The 20261-nt window shown below is 40.1% G+C and overlaps 1 protein-coding gene across 1 annotated transcript in view; it reads left to right on the top strand.

The window, feature by feature from the left end:
* gys2 (glycogen synthase 2) overlaps positions 1 to 20261 on the top strand; it is a 66966-nt gene that overhangs the window by 41398 nt on the left and 5307 nt on the right. The window contains exons 6-14 of the mRNA XM_088003285.1: positions 974 to 1091; positions 1234 to 1354; positions 1447 to 1553; positions 1717 to 1776; positions 1857 to 1935; positions 4246 to 4359; positions 5386 to 5512; positions 10617 to 10712; positions 10793 to 10956. Coding sequence (XP_087859411.1) covers positions 974 to 1091; positions 1234 to 1354; positions 1447 to 1553; positions 1717 to 1776; positions 1857 to 1935; positions 4246 to 4359; positions 5386 to 5512; positions 10617 to 10712; positions 10793 to 10956 — 986 coding nt within the window. The remainder of the gene's footprint in view (positions 1 to 973; positions 1092 to 1233; positions 1355 to 1446; positions 1554 to 1716; positions 1777 to 1856; positions 1936 to 4245; positions 4360 to 5385; positions 5513 to 10616; positions 10713 to 10792; positions 10957 to 20261) is intronic.

Raw genomic sequence — 20261 nt, 5'->3', positions numbered from 1 at the left:
TTTTTTCTGTCGGGACAAAAGTTAAATGTTTGTTCCAAAGCTAAATATCTGGGTCACTACATCACAGACCAGCTCTGTGATGATGATGACATTTATCGGCAGTGTCGCATGTTGTACGCCCAGGCTAACATTCTGGGGGGGAGGTTTTACATGTGCACTCATAAGGTAAAAATAAGCCTGTTTATAGCTTATTGTACATCCTTGTATGCAGCTCCTTTGTGGTGTAAATTTGAAAAAGCTAGCATGCAGAAGCTTAAGGTTGCTTATAATGACTCCCTGAGAATTCTGCTTAAGAAACCCAGGTTTAGCAGTGCAAGTGAGATGTTTTGTAATGCACATGTCAGAACATTTCAGGCACTCATGAGACATTTGATATACAAGTTTATGCGTCGTTTGTGCATTGTAATGTTTTCACATCCCTCTAAGATACCAGTTGACGCTGTGGAATCATTGATATGCAAGTCTCTTATGAGATTTGATTTATTTCTTTTATTTTTATTTTATTTTGCATGTGTTGTTGTATGTTATGTCTTTGTGGACCACGAATCTATTGATTAACGCTTCTCTCCCTCTCTCTCAGTTACTTTCCAAATCAAGTAATCAGTAATTTGATTAAAGTTACTTTTTCAAAGTAACTATGCCATCACTGGTCAGAACACAGTAATAGTTTGAACAAATATGTAAAAAAAATATATACTGTTTGATAAAAGTTATCTATTGGAACTTTAACAAAGATAAAAGAATGAGTGAGAGCTTTTTTACCCTTAATAAATGAAATCATTTGAAAACTGCATTTTGTATTTACTCAGGTTATCTTTATTTATCTAATCCTCTGACATATTTCGAGTGTGGCAGTAAAGCAAAAACAGATGCAGGCAAATACTGTCTCAGTATTGTTTCTGTCTCAGTATTGTTTGTACTTTTCTCCACCAGTAGAGTAAAGTCAGCTCTGTTCTGTTTAACTCTGGCGTAGATGTGGTGACCCCAAATGGGCTGAATGTGAAAAAATTCTCAGCCATGCATGAGTTTCAGAACTTGCACTCCACTAACAAGACCCGCATCCAGGAGTTTGTCAGAGGACACTTTTATGGGTGAGCCTGTAGTTCAGTCAGTAAGCTGATATGGCTCTGTGATTTTACTGTTGCCTGGTCCAATTCAAATAGGTCACATCATTCTGAGTTACACTGTGATACTGCCTAACTTCTGTCAGTTTGTAAAATTTCATTTTGGCAGGCATCTTGACTTCAACTTGGACAGAACCCTGTTCTTTTTCATTGCTGGGAGATATGAATTCTCCAACAAGGGAGCTGACATTTTTCTTGAATCGCTATCTAGACTCAACTACTTGCTGCGGGTGAGGACCTTCAACTCAGAATTTGTGGTTCTCCATCTTGTGTTTTCCAGTTTTATCTAGCCCACATGAATCCCTCATGACTTTCTCAACAGGTCCACAGAAATGACCTGACTGTGGTGGTTTTCTTCATAATGCCAGCCAAAACCAACAACTTCAATGTGGAGTCTCTGAAGGGCCAGGCCGTGCGCAAACAGCTCTGGTAGGTTCTCTTTGAAATATTTAGATGTAAACGGTAACAAACCTCAGCGTACCTCCATCTCCATCAAAGTCACACTTTGATGTACTTACTGTACAGCTTTCAGGTGTACGGTAAGTACTTTGAAAGAAACATTAAATCTTTGTTTGATCTTTGTTGCTCACAGGGACACGGCTCACACTGTGAAGGAGAAATTTGGTAAAAAGCTTTATGAATCTTTGCTGACGTGAGTATAAACATTTTGTGAAGTAATTATGGTTATGTGTGAATGGAAATCCTTTAAATGTTTCTGTTTTCTGTCTTCAGAGGAAACATCCCAGACATGAACACCATTCTGGACAGAGATGACTTGACGATTATGAAGAGAGCTATTTATGCTACACAGGTACAAAATCTAACTGTATGTATTGGAATTTATTTCCATTGTGTTGTCCTGAAATAATGTATTTAGTTTTATAACAGGTTAATTGTCTCATCATGAGCTTGTAGCGTTTGTTTATCACACTTGTCAAACCTGGGCAATAATGGTTTGACTAGGTCATCACCGTAAGACCCTTATCTCATCATTTTGAGATAATGGATGAATATTGTTATTTGGATATTAATGTTGGGGCAGCAATAACAGTTGCTCTCCTGTCTGCTCTGTTTATATTCAGTCTCTTAACATAACATTGAAACACCTATTAAATTTTAAGGCTTTACTTTAGCTTAAAGGCTTTTGTAAGGAGATGTGCATTCATTAAATTTCTTTTAAAGATTAAATCTGCATTTTAACCTTCTGTCATACTGTAGAGTCTATTTGTGATATTGTGGTCAGTGGCTGGTGATGCAGACTTATTCTGGGAGTATTTATCAAAGCAAAAGTATTATTCAAGTGTCTTAACTGTAATTAAAACCAGTATGGGATTAATGCCAACCTTCACTTTGGACCGTGAGTCAATACAATATCTGTGTTAGAGCTGGATATACCAACAAAGTATCAGCAAAAGGTCATTCACAATTAAATAATAAATGTATATTAGTGGAGAGGTTTCACAGGTTGAGGTCAAGGCTCATTGACTACGTGTGTCAGCAATGATTGGAATTAAACTCTTCAACTGAAAAAAATAGGGAATATTGTGGGACTTATTTTTCTCTGGTTTTAAAGGTCATGGAATTCATGTTACACTAAACACTGAGCAAAATATTTAAATGTAGACAGACAAAATACTATATTGCAAGCTTTCTAATGATGCCAAATACAGAAATAAAAAACTGAAGATGTGGCCATGTGAACGGTGACACTCTGATGAAACAACCCCAGCAGCTTTACTAAGATGTTAAAACATCATCAGTGTGTTCATGTAGTCTGCTGTCACCAGCATCTCGTCACAGACTGGGCTGTGCTGAAGCAGCAGCATTCAACACAGAACTTTCCTGGCTGGAGAAACAAGTCAGGCAGGCTGGCTCTGTGGTCAGCACAAGGCTGGACTCTCTGGTAACAGTGGCAGAGAGGAGAACATTACAGAAACTCCAGGCTATTATAGACAATGCCAGTCACCCTCTGCACACTGTCACCAGCAGCCAGGAAAGCAGAGTCCTGCACTTCTTCCAAAGTGCAGGACCAGCAGACTGAGAAACTTGAGCAATTAAACTGTTCAACTCTTCACTGGAAAGGAGGATGGCTAACAGAAGAACAACAGAAACAGAGGGACTATCTGACCATTCAATGAATTGCTACTGCCTTTGACAACCCTTTTTATAGACACAGTAACATTCAAAACTTTTTCAGACTGTAAACATTAGTTGCTTGTCAGCTTCATCAGATCAGCTTATCCTTTTCATAGATATATAACCTATTTCTTTGTATGAAAATAATTCAAACATTTTGCTTGTATTTTAGTTTATCAGAAGAAATGGAAAACATCTTGCATTCACAGAAAACCCAAGGACTGTTTCCTGCTCTTTTTTCTTTCTGGTGTCACTAGCTTCTGGCTTTTTTCTTTTCACTGTCCCAACATAGTGATAATTTTAACATACAAGTAAGAAACATACTTTAAAAAAAAAAAAAGAATAAAAATAACATACTGCAGCTTTAACACAAAAGAAGCTGAACTGAGACTGTATGCTGGGATCATCCTGCAGTCAGTGCTGACCTGGTGATTCCTCCAGACACCAGCTGGACTTCTTCTGAACTACCGTTGATCTATAAACCTTTCTAAATCTGCTTTTGTGTCTGGAATTGTCACCTGCTTAAGAGTCATGTAGCAAGCATTATGGCATTGGTAATGTGCTTAGCCCTACAGAGGTGGTGGAGACTGAGACATACCCCAAAAGACTTGAACCACAACTGCACACCACTGTAGTTTTTTTTTAATTGAAAAAAATAATAATAATAATAATAAAAAATAAAAATAAAAAATCTATTAAAAAAAACTATACTCTTCTTTGTTCAGTTCCTTTTGACAATTTTGAAAAGCTTTATGTTGGTTTGTCACATCAAATATAATTTAAAAGTGCTACAGCTTACAATAACATGATTTGACACAATGTGAAAAGGTTTTTGCAATATAGTGATGTTGAATGCATGGACAAAAGAGCATATATGCAAATATGAGCCTGAATGTATTGGATGACGTTGTTCACATTTTACTTGGTTTTCAGAGTCTAAAAACTAGAAACTTTGCTCACTGTATGTCCTAATGATTTTTCTCAGAGACACAGTCTTCCTCCAGTGACCACTCACAATATGCTGGACGACTCTGAAGATCCAATACTGTTCAACGTCAGACGCATTGGTCTCTTCAATTCCAGAAACGACCGCGTCAAGGTAGATTAAACATTCTGTCTTTTACAACCTGCGGTGCTGGGGTCAGTAAGTCCCCACTTCTTCCTCTATTAGTCCACTGTTGTTATTTGAATTCAATGATTAAAACAATGTCATATTTTGTTGTCTAAATGCAAGTAAAATACATTCTCTTGCAAATATATTTGACTGAAAAAATGCCAGTTTGATTGGGAAGAACTGTTATTTGGCCATTCTTGATTTGCAAACACAAATAATAAAAAATATGAATTGAACATTAAGCACCTTAAGTAAGAGGAAGCTGGAAAATCAAACACATGAATTTGGCAGAAGATAGATGCTCTTGTTACAGAAGATTGGTAGGGAATAGTTTAAAACTTTTGTCCTGGAAAGAATTACAGGAAAGAAAATTTGAGAAAATCTGAATGAAATGTCATGGCCATGGGTGATATGGTTTTGATTTTGGCTATGTGAGGTAAAATAAAACCCAAATCAGATTTTTTTGTCCATATCATGGTAATTTGATCAGCCCAAGTCTGATCTTTTCAAGCCCAAAAAATAAAATAAAAAAATCTGATTGATGTGACTTCTATATGAGATAATAAATTGGATACATATTTGATTGTATTTAAAACATCTGCAGTCTAAAAAATATATTTTTATAAACATTACCTACTGCAGCTGTAAAATGCTTCATTTGATCGGCTGTTTGTGCCTTCACTCTGCCAAGGCTCACCTCATTGTGACTAGAAATCTAAACTGAGAAGATGGCCTGCTTTAGTGACTCAATGAGCTTTTAGTTCTTTAACTGCAGTTATTTTTTATTTTAGTGTTTTCTTTAAAATGCATACCATCAAACAAAAAACTGTTATATCATAGCCATTTACCTGCCTTGGTAAATATTAACTGTATGCGATTCAAAGAAAAGAGGAAACTAGCTTAGCTTACTGAAAAGCCAGCTACACCTGAGTCTCATTGATTTCATGTAGAAATGTATTCATTTGTATTCATCTGAGTTCATGTATTCATGTGTTCATTGTGTTCTCTCAGATCATCTTCCACCCTGAGTTCTTGTCCTCCACCAGTCCTCTGCTGCCCATGGATTATGAGGACTTTGTCCGAGGCTGTAACCTTGGAGTTTTCCCTTCCTACTATGAGCCGTGGGGATACACACCAGGTAGACTTTGACCAGCAAACAGCAGTTCATGCTGTGTGTGCATGAGACCTTTCCAATAATGCTAAACTGGTGCAACAGGAGACATTAGAAAACATTCATCTTTCAGGTTATGATTTGTTGTAAGGCATCATGCACAACTGTGGTACGTTTACAATGACAAATTGGACCAAGACAAACAAATAACTGTTACAGGATTATGTTACCCAAAAACAATTCCGAATTTATTTTTAACATAGTGTGAAAAAGAAAAACACAAAAACAAAAATAAACTGAAACAACAGTTTGTGGGACATTATACTAAGTGTCTACTATCTGTAGGTGACTCTAGCATCACATTCTTCTTTTGATCTTTATCTGTTTATTCACTTCGATCAAATTTTCATTCTAATGTATGTTTTGGTTCTTGGTTTATCATTATTGTTCCTTTCTGTTTTCTGTATTTCAGTTTCAGGTTTTGCTCAAGTTTATCTTTCACCTTTCCATCAGTTTACCAGCTTGATTCCTTTTCATTTGTTTAAAGTCCTTTATTTTCCCTGGAACTCGCATTTAACTCTAATAGAAGGAACAATTAAACACAAATGAAAGCTTCTGAGAGATGTTCAAAGCTTTGGATTTTGTTTTCTAACCTAATCCTGCTTTAAATATCTCAATAACATTCTATATAATGTATGCTGTGGTCCTTGGTCTTCATAGTAATATTTATATTCACTAACAAACCTCTGATGCCAACAAAGGAACAGCTTTTTGTTGTATGCAGTGCTAAGCCCTTTAATTCCTACTCCATCCATCCTAAACCTGTAGAGTTTGACCCTGATCAGGACCTGTAGGAAATCTGTTGAACTGGTCTGTTGAGTAACACTGCCTGGTTTCTGATGACTCAGGTCTGAGTGGCCCACCATGCTTCCTTCAATGAACTGATCAGATTGAGTAGCCCTGTAGATCAGTGGTCCCCAACCTTTTTATTACCACGGACCTGTGAAGACTTGGAAAATTTTGCTGCGCCCTGGGGGGTGAACCGTCAGATAAGGCTTCTGCATGTTGATGTTCCCGCTAAATCCTGAATATACCCAATTTGCGTTGTGTTGGCCCCCACAGGCTGCGATAAAATTATCGCAGCCTGTGGGGTTTTCCCTGACTGGGAACGAGAATACAACCTGCTGAATGTGACAGGTAGCCAATCAGAAAGCGCGGTGACGTAAGAACAGAGGGGAATCCCAAACAGCTGACATATCGCGCAACTGTGAGTCCGGTGGATATCAGAGATGATATGTGGAAATGTTTAATATTATGTGTAAAGGTCATTATTATACATGTTTATGTTTCTTCAGTTAAAAATGTTAACTATGAGAAAACATAACTCACCTCCAAATCATAGTGCAGCAAATAGAGCGGCTGCTCCCTCTGTCTTTTATCCACCGCCTTTTCTTTTTGTTACGTCTTTTATCTCTTAAAATGACTCCACAAACTGTCACTATTGAACTACATCGTCATCCGTGTTTGGTCATTCTAAATTCCCGTATGCTATGTTGGGGGTTTTACTGGACTATCCTCTGGAATCGGTTCGTGTGGTTTGTTGCTCCTGCCTTGGACACATGAACCGATCGAACCTGTTGGACTTTTATCAGCTCTGTGGTCACAGAGATTTGGAGAATCGGCCGACAATTCTTAATTCTTGCCGTCTAAACCAGACTTAAGACTCACAAGCTCTACTCATCTCCTGTCGACCACTGCCCAAACGCTCTCTGACTCTGGTCGCTATGGTAACGTTTACATATCCCTTCAAAATAAGATACAGATGCGCCACAAAAACGAGCTTTTTACTTTCGTGAAAATTTTAACTCACGATAAAGACTAAGGGAGCCCTGAGCTTGTTTCTCTGCAACCAGACGGTCCCATCAGGGAGTGATGGAGACAATGACACCCAAAGTTTTGCTTATATCCACAGCCTGCTTGGTCTCTACGAGGTGAGGCAGTTTGAAGCTTCATTGCTGGGCAGGCATGCGTTTCTGGGCATAACACCGGTGGAAACGCGGTCACTCCGAAATAGAGCCGAGCCGAACCGGGTTGTTTCTACTGCCGGTGGAAAAGGGGCAATTGAAAGTCATCAAGCAAATCAGAACAGCGGAGAGGACTTAACAGAATGTTGCCAGTGAAAGTCCATGAGTAGGAGGAACAAAACAAGACCACCAGAGGGCGGTGTTGTCACATAGAACAGAATGGAATGGGTCAAACACGTCACAGGGTCCGAGCTGCGTCACGTGTTCCCTCATGACGTAATTATTATAAGACTTAAAAGTATTTTAGGCGTTTATAGCGTGCTGCACAGTTGGCGCAGTTGGTAGAGCTGTTGCCGTGGGTTTCCACCCACAGTCCAAAAACATGACTGTCAGGTTAATTGGGGTCCCTCTAAATTCTCCTTAGGTGTGAATGTGTGTGCATGGTTGTCTGTCTCTATGTTCCCCCTGGGACATGCTGGCGACCTGTCCAGGGCGTAAACCCGTTTGCCCCCGAATGTTCACTGGAGAACAATTCGGAGTAATGTTTCGTCCGAAACGTTACCCTCTGTGAGGGCACCTGTTCAGGGGGATACTCGCAGGTAAAAATGGATGAATGATGAATGAATGTTTTACCTCACATTCAAAAAATAACATTTTTCAGATAAAAATATTTACACGATTGTTCCATATCTGAAACATGAGTTAGAAAAACAAAATATGACTGTGGAATCAAAAATAAAACAAAGACATCTGATCCGTTTCTTACTCATTTTGCTGCTTTGGCTCAGTGTTGGCGCACAAGTAACTGAGAGAATCCGGTTAAAGGATTTTCAAAATAAAAGATCCTCCAGACTCAAATAATACATAAAACGGAAATATTTAATTATTTCTTGCGCGGCCGGTACCAATTGGTCCACGGACCGGGGGCTGGGGACCACTGCTGTAGAACACTTCCATTAACAGTGGCTCTCTTCTGTTATGCAACATGCTCTTGACTCTGAACTTGGTGTTATTTTAGTGACTCACATGGAGCCCCAGGGGTGTTGCTATGCTAACTTTGGTCTAAAGCAGCCTTTAAAAACCTCTCATAAATCTAAGTGAAGGCTTTAGGAGGCTGAATGTCTCTTTTGGAAAAGAACTAGAAAGTTTTTTTGGTGAAAGGCAGGCTGCAGATGAATGTCCTCTAGAGTCTAGAGGTCCTTTGGTCCTTTGTCAGACAATGACAAAGGACCAAGTCCTTTGTCATTGTCTGAGCAGGGTGGCCAAGTTCAGTCCTCAAAAGCAACCACTCTGCAACATTTAGCTGCAATCCTTCTCCAATACACCTGGATCAAAAGAATGGCTCGTTAGCTAGTCGACCTTTTGGCTCAGGCATGTTGGAGCAGGCATGCACGTAAAAGTTGCAGGGTTGAGCTCTAGAGGACTGGACTTGAGCATCCCTAGTCTATAGAGTCTGAGCCACAGCTGATGAGAGAAGCCCAACCTTAACCACAATTCAGGGAGGTTAGGGGTTGAATTCTCTTCACAAGGCAGCCCACTGCCCGTCTGTGGGCCTCTGGTCCTCTTCTTTCTCCATCTTGCTCTTGGCTTGACTCCCTGGAGGATATCAACCAATACGTCTCCTTCAACACTTTGTAGCCTTTAACGCTCTTCCACCCTACAGATGTTTTCATTGACTGGTTCTGTTGTTGTTCTGTTCACATGCTCACTTTATTGGTTCTCTGCTAAGTTGTAAGGTGACATCTCCTGTTTTTGACAATCTGCATATAGACTCAGATTAAACTAGAAAATTCCTGCAGAAATTGTAAGGGGCCTGCCAAAGTGTGCCCATCACTTTAGTCCCAGCATTTTAGATTTGTCCTGATAAGTAGATCCATGCTGGTCTAACATACATATCTTAAAGTATTGTCAAGTATATCCTAGGGATATACATGAACTGACAAACAATTGAAATGCAATGGCTAAATCCCAGGTCAGTAACATAGGGTCCGAGACGACTATAAGCTTCGCACATTTTGTTCTCACTCATGGTTCAAATTTAAAAAACATGAAGAAAGTTGGTAATTCTTTATTTAAAAAAAAAATTAAAATTTCATACTAAGGATTTTAATTTACACTCAAAAATTCAGAGAAGTAATAATGTTATGTAAGCAAAACATGAATAGTCATAGGAAAAATGTATTCTTCCCACAATACATTGTGAGATCTGATTCAGCGCTGAGACTACTCACTGCCTCTGTCTAGGACCCGTTGCTATGGTAATTAATTATCTGCACCTGGGCTGGCTCTCTGTTAGACAGGATGCTGGTTTCTATACTTGTGAGACACCCAGCAGGCATGTGTATCTATGTCATGACCAACTTTGAGATCAATAGGCCAATATTTGTGCCTGTGAGGGGGACTTCAAAAGAGTTTTGGAGTCAGACCTCCACTGTGCTGTGTGTGTGTTTCAGAGAGAAATCTTAGTGATTCTGTGAGACACTCTGCCTAAATTTTTCTCGTTTTTCTCAATTTATGTCGTCATTTTATCTCAGAATCCCACTTAAAAGTAAAAGCTCCCTTCTCGGCATCGAGCCGCACGATTTGATACCACTTTTGTGGGGGTACACGCAGCGGTACGAGCCGCATTAACGGTGACGGAAGAAAAATAAATAATCTATAATAATAAAGAGACATTCTATTGGGTGTAGAACAATAGGTGCCTGCCATGCAATGCATAGAGAGAGCAGTGACTGACTTGCTTTGCAAGTCAGTCACTGCATTGCTATGGGCAGGCCCCAATTACACACAGCTGGATTCTAGTTAATAAATAGGGGACTTATAAAGACAAGTGGCACTTAGATTTTATTTGAGGAGTTAAGTAAGGTATATGAATACAAAAGCTTGAAAAGCTTCAAAAGGTTATAGGTTTATCAAGGTTCTATGGCAGTTTAATTGTTTGTAATCATGGAGATACTATCAATCCATCCATCCATTTTCTAACACCCTTGTCCCTTGTGGGGTTAGGAGGGTGCTGGTGCCTCATTGAGATCCTACATTTTGTTAATTTACTTGTCTTTGCAGTCCAACCTTTAAGCATACAGGTGTGCTGGGTGTGTCTTTTCCAGGTGAGTGTACTGTGATGGGCATACCAAGTGTCACCACCAATCTGTCAGGGTTTGGCTGTTTCATGGAGGAGCATGTCTCAGACCCTGCTGCCTATGGTAATACACACACAGATGCCTCAATGCTCCGTGTTTTTCATCTCAGGTCAGTGTTCCTTCAAACCTCTTTTCTGTCGTAGGTATCTACATCATGGACCGTCGGTTCAAATCTGCTGAGGAGTCCTGCAATCAGCTGACCCAGTTTATGTTCAGTTTCTGCCAGCAGTCTCGACGTCAACGCATCATCCAGAGGAACCGAACCGAGAGGCTGTCAGACCTGCTGGACTGGAGATACTTAGGAAGGGTCTGTTTCTAACACACAGAGAAACAGTTTAACTGCAGGAGAGGCGTTGGTTTTATAATGACTCATCACTCACAAATACGTTCGAGTAGATGAGTGTAATGGTGTTTCCAAAAACAAAAAAAATATGACAAGCAGTTACAATCTAATGACTAGCTTGACGTTTCCTTTTCTCTGCTGGAGATGTGCAAGTGATCCACAGTTTAACTTTGTGTTACCCAGATAGCACATAATGATTGAAACAACATTGAATCAATGTCAGCCAGAAACATTGAATCAACGTTGAACGCTGACATTGAAACAACATTGAAAGTGGTCGGTGACTTGTATGTTGAATCAACGTTAGGGTTTCAACCATTACTGACATCTGTATGTCAACTTGTATGCATATTTGTGTTGATAGTACATTGAATCAGTTATGAATCAATGTTGATTCTACATTATATCAATGTTGAGTCAACCATCATCTGAACGTGGATCTGCATGCATATTTGTGTTGATTCTACATTGAATCAATGTTGATTCAACACTCATTTGACTGTGGATCTGCATGCATATCTGTGTTGATTCTACATTGAATCAGTTAGGAATCAACGTTCATTCAACCATCAGCTGAACGTGGATCTGCATGCAGATTTGTGTTGATTCTACATTGAATCAATGTTGATTCAACACTCATTTGACTGTGGATGTACATGCAGATTTGGGTTGTTTTTATATTGAATGAAAGCTAAGGATTTATGTACATTTTACGTCTGATAGGTCTACATCATAACATGCCACTAAAAGTTTCTTCACTGGTGTTAAACACTGTATTATTGGCAGATGATGCGTAAACTGTGTACAAAAGTTTAAAAATGACAACATGGGTTTGATTTAACATTTTATTTAAGAAAAGAGACAGATCTTTAAACATATTTGATTCCTTTTTGACTGTCAAAACAACAGTATGTTGTACACAGAAGAACAGAGTCCATGAAGTTAAGCTTTGTACTGTATGAAGTAGGGAAACAGTACAAGTTGTGGTAACCCCAGTTTGACTCTGGTTGGCGTCACTTTGATTCCTTGTGATGTCTTCCTCTCATTCTGGCGCATAATGAAGCGACTTCTTGACAATTTTGCTGCAGTCCTCAAGAGTCAGCTTTCGGTCAAACTGCAGAGCAACAGCTGAAAAAAATAAAAGTGAGGAAGGTGCCAGTTAGAAATATGATAAACATTTGAAAAGTTCTGAAACACAATGAAAGATTAAACACTGTACTGGTTACAGGTCTGAGAACAAATACAAACCATATAGTTCCCCATGTACACTCACTGTTAAATTAATATCTTAATCTTTCATTAATATTTATCTTAATGTTTACATATACAACTGCATTTACCCATCAAGCTGCAGTATAGTGTAGGATTTATGATATTGATATTAAATCAATATTTAAAATAAAGGGCTGTTTATCAGAAAACCTAACAATAAAACTCAGGGAGGATCAGGTTTATTTAACACACCAGAGACAAATAAATCGAACAAAAGGTGATTTATAGTGTAGTTGGAAAAATTATAATTTTTACAGAATAAACTTCCATCAAATAGCTGGTTCAATCTTCCATCAACTACAAATATTTCCAAGTTGATTAAATTCCTTAAAAAGTGTCTATATGCTAATAAAGATCCCACACAAGTAACAATAGTCCAGTTCAATTTAACCAGTTACCAATCCAAGGATCAACAGACTGAATCAGTCATTAGCAGGTTTAGTTCAGTGTTTCACCTGCCTTACATGTTAAGTGTTTCCCTTCTGCCTCACCTGGATTGAATCTGTGGATGATTAACAACCTTCTGCACTTCTTGATGGCTGCAGACGGTCATGTAATCATCCAACTCAGCTGTTCTGGTACAGAGGCTCATTTAACCACGTCCCTAAGCACATCATAATAAAAAGTTAAAAACAAGTGATTACTATCACAACAATTTAAAGCCCACCTGGACCAGCCAGCCTTACACTTCCTTGTCCACCACATGTTCTCCCAGACCAAACAATAGGCCCCACCCTATTTTAAAAACTCAAATCCCACAAAATCTCGCAGGATTTCATACTTAGGCCTGGAGTGGTGGGTAGGATGAAAATAATACAAAAGGAGACATGACCTCAATTATTAAGAATATCCGTTTTGCCCCAAAATAACCAGGATTACTATGGGCACAAAACAATGCCCTTATTTTTCAATAAACACATTTAAGATCAAAGTAATATTGAAAAACTTACCATAAAAGTGCTCAGCGGAGAATTCAATTCAGAAGCCGGTAGCAAACAAGCCAGCAGCAAAGTGGCTGTTTGGTTGGGACAAACCACAAGTGTAAAATTGGGGAGGTGGACTGTACAACTCCTAGTACAGACTTGTAGATGTTTTTGTGTCAACACATTATGCACAGTCAGTAATAATATTTACAGACAAGTAAGAAAATGTACAGAAAGGAATCACAACCCACTGTTCTCAACATGTAGTGCTTAATTTGAAACATGATTAACCCCCACCTAGTAATAAAATGTTCTGACCCAGAGCTCAAGGAGGGGGAGGGAAGAAGGGATGAGAGGGGGTAAAGAGGAGAAGGTTGGGAGGAGCGGCTGGGTGGGGGAGGTTTGGGAGGGAGTAGGGGGAGATGAGGAGGTGATGAGGGCTGCAACAAACTGCCCAGATTGCACACAACGGTAAATAAACGTTGAATTATAGTTAGAATGGTTGATCTTTGGTTGAGGTCAACAACTGACGGTTGATCAACCATCAAACAACCATCCACCTCCAGCCAAGTAACCAATGTTGAAACTGTGTCATTGAGTCAATGTTGTTTTGTGGTTGAAATCTAATGAATGAAATGCTAATGTCTGATCAACGACTGATCAATGTTGAATCAATGTTGAATCAATGTCAGCTCTTTTGCCACACCCCTTCCCCTCCTCTCCTCCTCATCAGAGCTCTGGGTCAGAGCATTTTATTAGTGAGTGGGGGGTATTACATTCTAAATTAACCTCTGTAAAGGATAGTGGGTGAAGATTCATTTCTGTACATTTTCTTTCTTTTTCATAAAAAAGTCCTACTGACCATTTGTGTGTGATATATTGACACAAAAACATCTACAACTTACTACAAGGAGTGGAGCAGTCCACCCCCACCATTTACATGAGTGGGATGTCCCAAACACACAGCCACTTCGCTGTTGGCTTGTTGGCAAAAGATGTTAATTCAATGTTGAATTGCTATCATGTGCAATCTGGGCAGGCGCAGAGCTAAGGGGGGGTGGGGCTGGGGGTGCGGTTTCAAGTCGCTTAAATATCTGATTATAGACTGAGAAAGTCTACTGCCTGTTGAGAAAGGTCTATTTAATGTTAAAGTTACTTTCCCTCAATGGAATATATACTAGTCAGTCCCAGTGACCGTTTCACTCACGGTTTAGCCGATGTGTTTCCTGGGTAAAGATCAAACAAAAAACGCAGACCAACCTCCCCGCCCCTCGCTCAACAGTTTCTGGTAGCGCAGGCGATAAACGTCAGGGGCCTGGTGATTCGTTAGGGGTCCGGTAATTAGCCCCGCCCCCCGGCCCAACGCTGACTTGTTCCGCTAGTGAATCTGGGTACAGAACGGAATCACAACTCAGTGTTGTCAACACATAGTGCTTAAGTTAAAACGTGATTAACCCTCACCTAAAAGGGGTTGTGCTGTGGTGGCGCAGGGGTTAAGCACAAACCACAATCAAGGCCTCAGTCCTCAACGCAGCTGTCACAGGTTCAATTCCTGACCTTGGCAACCTTTGCTGCATTACCCCCCCTTCTCTCATTACCCACTTTCCTGTCAATTAACTATCAAATAAAGGCCACTAGCCAAAACAATCTTTTAAAAAATAAAATGTGAAAAATGAAAAACCCTCACTTAAAATTAAAGTTGTTTCACCCGATTGAGGGGTAGATGGGCCCAGGTGGGGGGAAAGAGGTGTGTGTGTGTTTTTGACGGGTGGAGGGAAGGGGGTTGGGCGTTTGAATGGCAGGCGGTGGTGATGGGTGCAAAAAACACCTGAACACTTTGATTACTAGTTTTTCCCCAAACCTTATCCTCAAGGCAAACTGACCTGCATGCTTTCAGTTCAGCAAAACCTTGTTAATCAAATGTTAATTAAAATCATGTGTGCTGAATTAGGGAAATGACTAAAACTTGCAGGGCAGTGTGCCTGGTGCCAGTGCTGAAAAACATTGGATTCGATGTGGCATTTCAATCAATGAATGTTAATTGGCTAGAATTGAATGGTTGTTTGATGGTTGATCCAGCTTCTGTCATTGACCTGAACCATACATGCAGCCTTTGTGATCATAATTCAACATTAAATTAACATCGTGTGCTATCTGGGTAGTTCTTCCCCAAACCTTGACGTCAATCAAACTGACCTGCGTTTTTTCAGTTCAGCAAAACCCCGTTAATCAGACGTCAATTAATATCATGTGTGTTGAATTAGGGAAATGCCTAAAACTTGTAGGGCCTGGAGGACCAGTGGTGAAACACACTGGATTCGACGTTGGCATTTCATTTATTTGATGTCAACCACAAAACAACATTGATTCAATGACACAGTTTCAACATTAGTTAATTGGCTAGAATTGAATGGTTGTTTTATAGTTGATCCACCATCAGTTGTCGACCTCAACCAAACATGCAACCTTTGTGATGATAATTCAACATTGAATTAACATATTTTCCAACAAGCCAACAGCGAAGCAGCTGTGTGTTTGGGACATCCCACTCATGTAAACGGTGGGGGTGGACCCCTCCACTCCTTGTAGTAAGTTGTAGATGTTTTTGTGTCAATATATCACACACACACAGTCAGTGAGAATTGTTATGAACAAGTAAGAAAATGTACAGAAAGGAATCAGCACCGACTATCCTCTACAGTGGTTAATTTAAATGTGATAACCCCCGCTCAGTAATAAAATACTCTGACCCAGAGCGCTGATGAGGAGGAGAGGAGGGGAAGGGGTGCATCTGACATTGATTCAATATTGATCAGATGTTGATCAGACATCAGCATTTCAGTCATTAGATTTCAACCACAAAACAACATTGATTCAATGTCACAGTTTCAACATTGGTTACTTGGCTAGAGGTGGATGGTTGTTTGATGGTTGATCCACCGTCATTTGTCGTCTTCAACCAAAAATCAACCATTAATCAGACTTCGGCATTTCAGTGATCAGATTTCAACCACAAAACAATGTTGATTCAATGTCACAGTTTCAACGGTTTGATTGGATGGTTGTTTGATGGTTGATCCACCGTCCTTTGTCGACTTCAACCAAAGATCAACGATTCTAACTATTTTTCAACGTTGATTTAACATCATGTGCTATCTGGGTTATTCAGTGTTGTGGTACTCGAGATCGGTCTTGGTCTCGAGTCCGGTCTTAAGACCCTTTTCTGATGGTCTCGGTCTTGTCTCGGTCTCGGGCGCTGAGGACTCGGCATTTTATTTCAAGACCAGTCGAGACCGCAACTGTGAAAATATCACTAAACGTGCAGCATACTGTCCACTTTATTTGTTAACATCTTTGTTTTCAGCAGATGCAAAACGCACTGATTAAAATCCAAGCAACTACCTGTTTCTGTTACTCCTCCCTCCTGCTCCCCTCCCCACCTTTCACTCGCGCGCGCGGCGCTACTCCCTCCTCCCTCCTCCCCCTCCCCACCTTTCACTCGCACGCGGCGCTCCAGGACATGCGCAGTGGTTTTCTCTCAGCGGCAGAAAATGTTTGTCTAATCGTCAGTAATATAATAGCACTGCATAAATAGTAAGAAATCCGATGGCCAGAGCTAACTCAGCAGCGCTTCGCTTTCAGAGACGATGGGGACAACGTCTAACTATTTTCGTCACTTAGAAAAGTAGCTCAAAGAAGGTAAGCTCCGTTAACGTGATGTTAGCAAAGCTAGCTGCAGAGACACATAAGCATTGTAATGAAAAAAAGTCACTCACTGTCTGAGTTATTGTGCGGAGATGTTGACTGTCTTGTCGCATATATGGGACAACGCTATGTCCAAAAGTCTGCAATATAGTGATGTGACATTCAGAAACAGTCGATTCTTCTCCACGGCTCTTTACTTATAGATAGGACTGGAGTGTCACTCACTGAGAGCCGTTGTTCTATCAGATAGCCATACGCTGTCAGAATAGCATACATGCAGTGAGTACCATGCCTGCGCATGCGCATTAAGAAGTCCGACCGTCAGAGGAGTTGTCAGTTCACCATATGCAGCAAGTTATGACGAAAATAAGTCATTAAATTGTTTTCAATGATAACTATATAGATATACATGTGTTGTCATGGTTTCAAAGTGTATTTAAAGCAGGTCTGGCTGCAGCTGGAGTCAGCTACAACACACGCCCGTGTAAAACTCACTTAACCGCTAAGTCAGGACGCCATACAACTGTTAATATCAAAGTGTATGACGATCTACGTCATGATTCTATGTTGCTAGCATACATGCAGTGAGTACCATGCCAACACATGCGCCTTAAGAAGTTCGACCGTCAGTGGAGTTGTCAGTTCAGCATACGCAACAAGTTATGACAAAAATAAGTCATTAAATTGTTTTAGGGCTGAAACGATTCCTCGAATGATTCGAGTACCTCGATTACTAAAATTCCTCGAGGAAAATTTACCTGCCTCGAAGCTTCGTTAATTTATGTTTTATTAGTTAGCGCACCGTGTTCCGGCCGGGACTTCATTTGCGTTGCGCGGAGCTCTCACTTCCGCCTCTGAGTTGTTGACAAAAGCTAAGTCTCAGCAAGTCCAATCTTCAAGATTGGCCCGTGGGGATTTTATTGATTGATGATAATGCCCGACTTTTTATCGTTTTTGGGGAACCAATAAGCATCCTTAAAATGACTGGGGGAATGCCTGGAGTACGGCAGCATTTCTCCTCCGGGGCTGCTGGTTGAAAGCGAACGGCGGGAAGAGCGCTGAGGTGAGCGGATAGACTGAACAGGGCGGGCGGCTGAGTAGCTGATGCTTACCGTGTAAATGTAGCTTTACCGACGAACCGCACAATAAATTTCATATCCCGGTCTGAAGAAACGGGTGGCGGAGCGCATCGTACATGGCTGGTAGATGAGTTTCTGAGTGTGACCAGTGAAGGTGTCGTAAATATCCCGTATTGCTTCCCCCCGTGTTCGTCCCCCGGTCTATCGGTTCGTCAGTCCGCTGGTCTATTTCCTCCCCTCCACCCCATCTTACGTTCGTTCATTCGCCCTCTCCTCCCACTCCAGGCGACATTTCCCGTATTTTCAAACCCAAAGCGTGACAGGTTAGGTGGCAAGGTGAGTTTAATTAATCTATTAAACTCACTGAAGATGAATACATAAACTAAAAGCTGGATTGTAGACATTTTTATAAGCATATTTGTGAGCCTGCCTCTTTGTTATTAAATTCAATATAATTTCAGATTTTTCTATAACTTTTCTTCTGGTTAACTTAGAAAGTGAGCTATTATTGTTACAGGTTAGTTTTCTAAACTACAAAAAAGCAACTGTTAGGGATGCTCAAATATGAAAAATTGGACTGATTGATATCTGATAGTAACACCGGTATTATGCCAGATTTACCAATATTTCATTTTATAATTTTTTTTTTATCCGATTACTCGATTAATCGTAAGAATAATCGATAGATTACTCGATTACTAAAATATTCGTTTACAACAGCCCTAAATTGTTTATAATATGACATAATATGATAACTAGATAGATATACATGCGTTGTCATGGTTTCAAAGTGTATTTAAAGCAGGTCTGGCTGCAGTTGGATGCCATACAACTGTTAATAACTGTTAATAATGATCTACGTCATGATTCTATGTTGCTGATTAAATAAAATCATATGGTAATGACAGCGTATGCATGTCTGAGCTAAACGTACGACTATCTGACAACGTATGCTGATCTGACAGAACACCGTGAGTTTGTGCTAAGCGTATGACGATCTGACCTGACAGAACACCTGTTCTTTGTTCTTGTAATGCTCTGTGTGCACTGCATCATTATTTTATTTAATTATGTACGTTGATATTTAAATTAACAAATAACTAAAACACAAGAAAGAAAGGGCATGCACTCTTTGATTGTTTTTGTTCAAAGTGGCAACTGTAATGTCTGCCATGGTGTCAGACTACCTGGCTTCATGTACTGGGATAGAGAGTGAAAACAGTCACGATGAGCGCCTTCTGTTTGGTTAATTCTTGCTTGTTGCTCCTTGGTCAGTGTTGGTAGTTGAGCGTTATTTACCGTCAGGGCATTGCCTCAATTGCTATGTTTAATGGTGCAACAGTGGTGGTTTCTTACATGAGCAATATGGGCAAATGCCCAGGGTGTTATGTTTTTAGGGATGGCATGAGACCATCACACATTTTAGCACAGAAATGGAATATTTAATATTGGTAAAATGTATTAAGTATTTAATATCTAGGTGTTTTTTATGGGAATATGGATCTTTCAGTTTATTTTGAGAAGCAATTTCAATCATATTTTACATTTTATTGTATCATGTAGCACGGCCGCTGGTCTTGGTCTTGACTCGGTCTCGACTTTCATCGGTCTTGGTCTTGACTTGGTCTCGGACCCTAAAAGTCTTGGTCTTGTCTCGGTCTCGATACACTCTGGTCTTGGTCTTGTCTTGGTCTCGGGTTAGGTGGTCTTGAACACAACACTGGTGTTATTGTTGCCAACAAATAAATCTCAAAAAGTCTTTTGGAGTGGGATTGTGTTAATTAAATTAACAGTCCCCACAAAAAGTACCCCTGTGATTTTTTTTTTTACCTCATTAGTTTTTTTTCCGGATCAATCAACGATCAATAAAAATAAGAAAGAAGTGATTGCATTAATATTCACCCTTTCAGTGAAAGAGTGTTTATCAGCTTGCTCTCTGTGTGGATCGCTCTCAGGCAGCACTTCTCCTCCATTCTTCCAGATAAACTGCTCCAGCTGTCAGATTTGTAGTTTAGTCCCTTGACATTGAGCATCTGTCTCTTTAAGAAGCTCCTACTCTTTCAGACTTTTCACCTTAAGAATGTTGTCACAACAGTGCTGCTCCATTATCCCAGTTACAACCATTAGAAGTGATGGATGAGAAGTAGTTTGTAAGATGAGTTCAGAGAAAACCTGGTGGAACTCCTCCAGATGTTTTCTTAGTCTGGTGGAGCTGGGTGGGGAAGGCAGCTCCAAACAGCAAGCCCTTAGGTACCCCTGAATGGTTGCCATGGGAGATTCAAGGATTTCT

This window comes from Poecilia mexicana, unplaced genomic scaffold (assembly GCF_051168715.1).
Source record: "Poecilia mexicana isolate PSO_F unplaced genomic scaffold, ASM5116871v1 scaffold_23, whole genome shotgun sequence".
In the NCBI taxonomy this organism is placed as follows: domain Eukaryota; kingdom Metazoa; phylum Chordata; class Actinopteri; order Cyprinodontiformes; family Poeciliidae; genus Poecilia; species Poecilia mexicana.
Note: the sequence above shows the minus strand (reverse complement) of the source record. Positions and strands in the feature narration are given on the sequence as shown.